Genomic DNA, 9,397 nt, shown 5'->3' on the forward strand with positions numbered 1-9,397 from the left:
GGATCACTATGCACTTCATTGTCAGGTTGTTCTTCATCATGTGTACTGTCTTCAGAGTCAGATTGTCCATTTTTTTCATTCTGCAACTTGACTTCTGAATGCAACTCGGCATTCACTGGTTGAGACTCGGATCTTCCCTCTTCATTGTGGGTGAGGTTTTGTGCTCTCTTGGAATCACCTTGTTGCATTCACCAAATCTCAATTAGTACTCCACCACATTCAGTTTGCAGGAGCGGCTGCCACGTATGCGCATTTCTTCCCTTTCGTCAAGAATAAATTTGACTAGGGAGTGCTCATATTCTTGCTCACATTTAGCATGATAACCGTCTCTGGATATCGAGTGGAGAATATATCACGCATGGCATACGAACACTTCGCCACCATACTCATCAGATGTGGAGTGTGTTTGGTTGTAAGTCTGCTCACCTTCCCCACCTGGGCTGGCGAGGATCTTCACAATTCCACTGTCAGGAAGTTACAAGGCTTGGGGAAATCTCTACAAGGTAAGAAAACCGAACGAAAACAATTGAGGTTAAAAATCTTTGTTTTGGTTGTGATAGAAACGTAACGTTTTCTTCAGCGTAAAATGTGTGTTTTTCGCAATGGGCTGTTACAGATGAACTACTAGTACGCTTTGATTGGTGTGGCTTGTTATCAGTTCGGTAGATTAACTTGTTAAAATATCCGACTAATGTAATGCGCATAATATATTTGATGCCAGGATGCGTGGATGAATATTTCAGCGGATGCCGTACTGATGAGAAGGTGGAAGATGAGTCAGAAGGTATCATATACAGAAGATACAAGTCTGTGCTGGACTCAAAGGCTACCGACGATTCTTTGGTAAACTGAAAAAATATATTGTTATTAGAAGAAACTAATCAAGTGGTAGCCATGACAACTTTTGACATTAAAGAATGTTAAATGGATCGTCTGAAAGCAGTTATTGTACATGTTAATTGCAGGAGGCATTTGCTCGGTGGGAGCCAAGGCATGGTCGATTTCGATGCCGGCATCCATGGAAGCAGTACGTGAAAATTGGAGTGAAGCTTCGTTATCTGGCTTATTGTATGGTGGCCTTGCACGGATGCCTTCGATCTGAAATCGAGTTATATTCGTATACATTTCCTCATTTGGCATCATTACCTTAAATTTACAAATTATCTTCAATGCATGCACTATAGCTAATGAATTTTTGTTTTGCATACATTTCAGACCCCTCATTCCCTTCGTTCACTATTGAAGAAGCCATGCACCAACGTCGCCCACAAAGCAGCCAGATTACTGACAGAGCTGTCAAGCTGCATTGAACAAATGAGAATATACGACTTTGAGCCAATATTGAAAGAAGTTCAACATGCACTGGAGGATCTTCAAGTTTCCGTGAATTCTCAACCAAAGCTCTTACTACATTCAACAACAAGAAGGCCTAGTCAAAAAATCGTACTTGAGAATGAAAATAGAGAAGAGGAGGTAACGTGGGCGACGAGAAGAAGATCATGGCATAGAGAAAGTAGTGACGAGAAGAGGTTAATGCTGAGACACGGTGTTGAATTTGGAGAAGCACTTCCATTGGCTACGTTTGCGTGGTTGGTGGTGGAGATCATAGCGAGGCTTGAGCACGTGGTACACGCCGTGGAAGAGCTCGCGGAAATGGTGAAATTCAAGCCTCACAATCCTTCGACGTCGGATCAAGAGGCTTTAATCATAACTAGTTACACCCAGAGACCCAGCTTTGCAAGAACGCCAGAAAGACGTGTACATATTAACAATGCCGACTGATTTTTCCCTTCAATTCACAACTCTATTCCTGTATTCATACCGTTTCTCTGCTATGGTTTCGTTATTAAATTTTATGTGGTAATGATTTATAGTAGTCTCATTTTTATCTCTCACAATTCTCGTATCATCTTGCTGACACCATGAGCTACTCCTGATCTCAATCTTTCTCAAGGAGCACTTAACTTCACTACTTATGTTTAATCGAATAATATTGTAACTAATATAGATATCAATTATAAAATAATTTAAATTTAATTTATTATAGCTCCAAAAAAAACATTATTTGCTCGTATATAGATTTATTTCTCTGGATTGACTTTAGTTTTAATTTTAATTTTTAAAAACATGATCTTCAAACTTAATAATTTTAGCAACTAATATCTCTCTCTCTCTTTCTTTTTTTTTAATGTTGTGTTAATTTATTTATTATTATATAATGAATATTAAAATTTTGATGTGCAAATGATTGTCAAATTTAAACTATAAATGTAATTGTTAACATTAACATGCTAACACTGTAAGTTTTTAAAAAAATTATTCATTTAAAATCTATTTGTTACACCTAATTAAAATCTTGTTTGAGTTGACATATCCTTCATCAGTCCCTACTCTTCTAGGTAAAATAATATTTTTTATTTTCTACTCTTATTTATTATTCCAATTATAATGCCATCACATACTTTTATATCATGACTATTCTTCATTTATTTTGACTATCTATATCTCTACCACTCTTGAGATTACCTCTTGGAGACCACTACCTCTTATGTTCCAAATATCAAATATACATCTATTTATAACCAAAAATATTTGTGGTATTCAATGACATTAATTCAAATTATTTTCAATTATAAAAGATTGTTCCTTTCTTTCATACCTATTTGTCTTTAGATATTAATATCACTCTTCCTTCAAATGTCCCCTTTATAGCATCATTGTGTCATGACATGTAGTTCTCTTTTGTTTATGATTATACCTAACTACATTTAAAGATAAATTTAATTACTTATATATTTATTAGCATTTCTTATTTTTGTTTTAATAGAGTAAAATAAATTCTAACCATTTGTTTTACTTGGAAGTGTGTGTGTGTTATGTGCTTGGGCACATTTTTTTAGCACAAACATAAAAGGTGTGCAATGTAACTACAATCGTAAAAGAAACATGTAAGAAATATTGATACAACTACAAATGATAAACAAAAGTAGTAACAACCTAGGAAAGAATCTCCTTAACTGCCTAGAAATGAAATAATGGAAAACCCTAAACAAATAGTAAATATTCAAGTTTTGAAACCAATTGTTTAAATATGATGAGTGATTTGAACAAAAATATTCCTAGGGACCTAGGGATTCATATCTTACAACTATATAAAGCACACACACAAATATTTAGATCCACACATTTGCAAAGGTTCAAGTGATGTCATCATTAATGTGTATGCCAATAGTTTCATGGGCCCAAAAAAAAAAAATAGTAGATTTGAAATATAAAATTTATTTTAAACTTATTTAGAATTGAATAGGTTCCTCCAAGAGGATATTAACATCCTATTTAGAAATTTAATTTTTTTAAGCTAGTACTTAGTCATAATGAAAAATTGGAGACATGATTATTATTATTAAAATTATAATAATCTCTTTTAGTAAAATACTATTTTAATTTTAACATTTAATTGTTATACTCCTCGTTTTCCGTGCTTCTTCTTCTTTCTCTCTCCCGTGGGTCCTACCCTCAAGTTTTTTGTCCACCTCACTTTTTACCTACCTTCTCCCTTTATTAACCCCTGCACTAGCTGGATCAGCTCACACATTTTTTCATTCTTGCATTCTCTCATCCTGATGATGGACCACAGAGTGTGATCCGAAACGTTTTTTTGATGCCAAAAAATAGCAAACACAATCAAATCCAGAAGCAAATTGTCAAAAAAGTCTAATGGATTGTGGAAACCTATTCAGATTGATTTAATATAAAATTATCATTTTCTCAAAATTATTTTTGAAGTCTTCAGACCTCATTATTATAATACTAAATCTAATATTAAAATTAATTTAAATCTATTAAAAAATTTATAAATTATATTAATTTTAATATATAAGATTATATTTTATAGGATATTTATTACGTTTTTATTGGGAAAAGGGTTAAAGTAAGGATTTAAGGGTTACAATGGAGACTAAGGATTTAAGGGTTACAAAATTGTAAAACATATCTATTATCCTTTTACCTATTTTTAATATTTTCCTATAAATCATAAAAATGAGTAATATGTATTTTCAACTATCATATAGTATTTCTATTTGTTTTAAAGTTCTATCTAAATCATACATTATCTATACTCTAAATATTATGTGAAGTACTTTGTTACAATTGTAGGGATCAAATCAAATTGGTAGAGTTATATAGTTGTACTAATGCATACTTTTGATCTAAATTTTTTATGATAAGATAAGGATAAAATTCATACATAGCATTAAAAAGTTCAAGTTTAGCATCAAGATAATGATTAATATCAACCATGTCTAAATATTAAGTTTGAAACCACACCATAAAATCTCATGAGACAATCAAAATACAATGAGTGATGTGTTTGCAATGCTTGGCATATCCGAAAAACATCTCACTAATAATAAAGTGTTAACAAAGAATTAGCCATTTTTATGCATCCTGTACTTCGAGTCAGCCCCCATTTTGGCTACTTTCAATTTCCAAAATAAAGCATTGATAAAAAGATATCATTTCACCTCAAAGACTAGTCCCATGTACCAGTAATATTGTTGTTGCATTTTTCTTTATTTCCATTAAAAGAACCAACAAGAGGATCTACACCTTGGGCCTACGTTGACCCTCTTTTTTTGGAAGGACCCATTCACTTTCTGGATATCAACGACTTTCTCTTTAGTGAGCTATCTTAAATTTTGATGTTCTTTTTGATTTCACATGTATGAATAATTGTCAAAGAAATGGGCTAATTGGATACGATCCTTATATATAATCAATTTTCCCTCCTTAATTTGGATCATGAAGTCTTCCTTTTGGATCTCTACAATTGTAGATACCCATGACATGCTATTGAAGAAGGCGAGTTTAAGCATAAGCTTGGTAGTAAGTTGGGATCTTGATATTTTGGAAGACTTCCTCATTTATCTTTTTCTAAAGATACCAAATCACTTTAGTAGATAGAGAAAACTATAACTCATTAAGAACATTGTCAAATTTATCTACATGACAAACAAGGACTTCTTTCCAAGATAGACCTAAATGCCCACCATCCATATTAAGGCTACAAAAAAATAGAGCTCAAATCTAATTGGGAAAAATATTTGATCAAAGAACACATGCTCAATAGTTTCAAGATAATTACACATTGGATAGAAAACCAATGGAAACCCAAAAAAAAATCACATACCTAGTAGCAAGTTTTTAAAAAGAAAATATCCATCTAAGGCACATTTTCTTAGGTTCAACACAAGAATTTCACTAATTATCAAGAAATAATTTCCATACACTAATTGGTCAGTTAAGGTCTCATCTCTATTTAATTTCTAAATTAACTTCATCATCCTGCTTCATCAAATTATAAATTTTCTTGGTAGATATCTCATTAAATTTGATACCACTATTCCACTTTAATTGTAGAAGAAAAGATTGACTATCAATTATTTTACTAAGAAATAATAGATTAACTATTATGGAGACCAAAGTATATGTTTTCTTTTGAGAAATTGGAAAGACATAGAATACATTAAAAACTCCTCCCAAGATCCTAACTGATTTTCAATTAGGATGTCTCTATCCTAAGATAGCCCAACAATATTCCATGTTTTAGCAGAACACCAATGGGAAATGACAAGAGGTTTAGAGTTAATTGTCCAAGATAGCATAAGAAGGTGAGGTAGAAATAATATCTTTACAAACTATAAATTTTCACATAGAGCACCATGCCCTCCATAGCAACTTAAGAATAGGGGACCAACCTATTTTAATTTAAATATCTCCTAGAACTAGGTCTAGCATAGAAACATCCTTCTATTATTTGCATTTCTTTATAAAAGCTTGTACAATATTTTGTCTGATAAGTATTGTCTAAGATTCATTACCAACTAGGGATTTATTGATCCATTTGGAAGCCAAAGCTAAACCATAAGTTTTAAGATCCCTACTTGAACCAAACCCCCAAGATTCATAGGAGTACACCACTAGTTCCAACTTACACAATGTATATTTTTTGAACCCAAACCATTAGACTATAAGAATTCCCTAAAAATCCTCTTCAAAACATTTAATTTATAATTAGCAAGGAGCCATGTTGATGAAAACTATATGGAATGAGAGGAAATAAGCTTTTGAACTACTTGAACTATGCTTGCTAAGGATAACATTTGAGTTTTCTTTTGTCATGAATTATGTACTTGATTTGAAGGTCATGTTGTGAGTCTGTTTCAAGCTTCTACTTTGAGCAATGAGACAATTTCCTCTTTTATTTCAAGATAAAAATACTCAATGTGCTCTTTGTTGTTGTAGCCCTATTATTAAACATGAATTTTCCATTTACTTTTCTCTTCCTTTATGTAGGTAACAATTTGCCCTGATAAAATGACCTATTCACACTGTTAGTGAATTTAATGTAGTGGCTATCCTTTGTAATTTTTTCTCTTGGGATCACTCTGAATGCTTCCAATGTAATGCCCTGCCAAGGGATCCAAAGAATTAACCTAGAATTTCACTAAGTTTGGTAGCATTTTTATTTTTTTTGAAAGTAAATTCCACATATAACTTATGCACAATAACGGAAGCAATAGTAATGTCCATCTAAAAGTAAACATAACATACAAAATAGATTACATTCTTTAAGATCCCTTAACATTGAATTACATCCAAATTAACTAACATACATGAATCCATCTAGTACAACAACCACATGAAATAATAATGATAATTCCAATGTCTATTCATTACATTTCAAATACTCATCATCCACTGTACATGTCACAAGGGTATGACAAGCTCAAAAGAATTTACATACATAGAATAAGGTACATCATCCTATTCTAATCCATGATACACCAAAGTAAGGATAATCACATGATACACATGATACATCATCATAGATGACAAATACATCCATCATAAAGATCAACATAATAAACTAAGTGCACGGTTCCTCCCAACCGTTAATAGCATCATTAGACCATTGTAGATCCTAGCCATCCCTCTGTGCATAACATTCCATATCACCAAAGAGATCATCGGTATTAACATAGTAGGAATGTCACTCCTAACATATACATCATCATATGTAGAAATTAATCTAACAAAAGATAACATCATCTAACGTATGCTAATCATCAATGAAAGGATACATAACCACCATCATGAAGGATGCATCAGCCACGATGTCTCAATGAATCTCAAATGATAAGAGTGGAAAATACACTACCATCCGACCGCGTGGTACCTAACTAGTCCACTCCCACCATGCTGAGGAGATAATCTCAAGTCCCAAATAGGCATTCAAAATTCACATAGCATAAATCTCTATAAGTTTAGGAATCCTAAAAGTATACTAACTCAGAGGTTCCAAACACAAAATTCGACATCTAATCCCAGAGGCACACAATGACATGTAGGAACCTACTATGCAAGTGGGAAAGTGTCATCACAATTATCACGTACAAGTTACCTTGGTAGTTAGCTATCCTCCACGGGTCCATACTGATTTCATGCGGCCACTAGTATCCTCTCATACTGACGAGGCATACTGCAAAATGCAAGGTCGCAACCATGTGTCTCACTACTCCCATCCTAGCCTATACAAGCACTCAAGGCATTGGCTAGAACAAAAAACTTATCTTTTTAGGTTCATTCAGTTAGTATTAGGTGTGAATATTATCACTTATTAATCCAACTTACAATGAGTTACCTTGGCAGCCTCTTAGGGCCTCAGCCCCCATTGCAAGCCACTTCCCATCACTACATGCAGATATCCTACCCTAAGCTCATGGAACCATAAATCTCAAAATCACAAAGATAAATCCATAATAAAATCATCAAATATGCATAAAAGCATCAAATCTCCATGAGCAAACATCCATAGAAAATCATGAACACAACAGCTCTTTATTGGCAACTGAAGTATCACTGGTAATTAAGTATCCAATGGTTCTCAATAACCAAAATATATCTCAATCATACTGATCGAAGAATCCAAAAATAGTTGAGTCAAACATGTCACAACATGACATCATCAAGAATAAATCCACATCATAGTCCCATCATGGTGACTAGAAAATAACCAAAGATAACTGATCGATGACCAAAAATAATGGTTAAGTCAAGTATCTCATACATAAGAATCTCAACTATAACAATCAATAATCACATCCAATACATAGAGCATTCCATCACATAACCATGGTTGGGTTTATAAAGATCGAGATTAAAACATCATCATGACATCACAATCATATAATCCCCCCCCCCCCAAGACTCTGGTAGACGTCCTATAACTGGTCAACACTAGTCAACCCAAAACCCAAAACAATAGCATAAAGAATACACAATGCAAACACATATTTTGGTTTTCTAAGTTTACAAACTTGAATTTATATGCAAGAGTCTCAATTTACGTTTTCCAATTTAAATATCAAGTGGAAAAATTTCACGTTTAACCTAACCCATGTTTCTGTTTAATAGATAAAAGTTTCTCCCCAAAACCATTAGACTCAATTTTCTAATTGATCTAATAATATTTTGTTTATATAAACATTGTTTGAAAATAACATTCCCAATAATTCCAATATTATCAACAAAATCTACATATTTCAAAACTTTGATTTATGACACGTTCTAATAATCAACCTTAATTAAACTAAGTTTAGTTAAGTTAATTATTAATATCTTTTTATTTTAATAATAATTGATAAGTTATTATTCATATTTTTAAATCTTTTACAATAACTTAAATTTACATATATACATACTTACATATATACATATATATACATACTTACATATATATGTATATATACATATTTATATATAAATATATATATATACATATATAAATAAATATATATATATATATATATATATATATAATTATTAATATTCACATTTTTATTAAAACGAAATATAAAATCGAATTATAAAAATCAATTTTCATATATAAAAATTATTAACCAAGCCAAAAGCAATTAATATTGAATTTGCTGCTAATCATATTGCTGGCACGCAACTTAAACCCGTCACGGGTACCCTGTGACCACTGCCATATGGTAGTATTGTGTCGTAGGTACACTGCGCATGTAGGTACCTTGCGACCCGCCTATGTAAAGATCAGTGGGGAGAAAGGGGGGTTGGGGGGGGTACGGGTATAACCCGCCCTTCCACACATTATAATATACATTCTTTTTTAACCAACGATATCAATAATCATTTTTTCAAACGTTGATCTCATATAAATCGCAACACAATTTTATATTTTTTTTAACTACGATTTATAAAGTACGATTATATATATATATGCAGATGTGAAAATTATAAACATGTATATTTTATAATGAGCATATACACAATTTATTTAAAGATCTCAATTCTCAAATTATTCCAATAA

The 9,397-nt window shown here is 32.2% G+C and overlaps 1 protein-coding gene across 1 annotated transcript; it reads left to right on the plus strand.

The window, feature by feature from the left end:
* The first annotated feature begins 316 nt into the window (after window positions 1–316).
* On the plus strand, window positions 317–1,782 carry LOC149563411 (aluminum-activated malate transporter 14-like). The gene is made up of 4 exons (XM_089828169.1): window positions 317–503; window positions 722–843; window positions 966–1,136; window positions 1,216–1,782. Exons 1-4 carry the CDS (start codon window positions 317–319, stop codon window positions 1,780–1,782), a joined length of 1,047 nt encoding a protein of 348 aa, XP_089684295.1.
* Window positions 1,783–9,397: the final 7,615 nt, after the last annotated feature.

The sequence above is a fragment of the Cupressus sempervirens genome, chromosome 4 (genome assembly GCF_028749045.1).
Source record: "Cupressus sempervirens isolate cs-2001-9-10 chromosome 4, ASM2874904v1, whole genome shotgun sequence".
NCBI lineage: Eukaryota > Viridiplantae > Streptophyta > Pinopsida > Cupressales > Cupressaceae > Cupressus > Cupressus sempervirens.

Excerpts from the sequence above, each read along its gene's own strand:
- LOC149563411 (XM_089828169.1), top strand. The coding sequence starts at position 317 with ATGATAACCGTCTCTGGATATCGAGTGGAGAATATATCACGCATGGCA. Across the intron at positions 504-721 it reads CTTGGGGAAATCTCTACAAG|GATGCGTGGATGAATATTTC; the intron begins GTAAGAAAACCG and ends ATTTGATGCCAG. Across the intron at positions 844-965 it reads AGGCTACCGACGATTCTTTG|GAGGCATTTGCTCGGTGGGA; the intron begins GTAAACTGAAAA and ends TGTTAATTGCAG.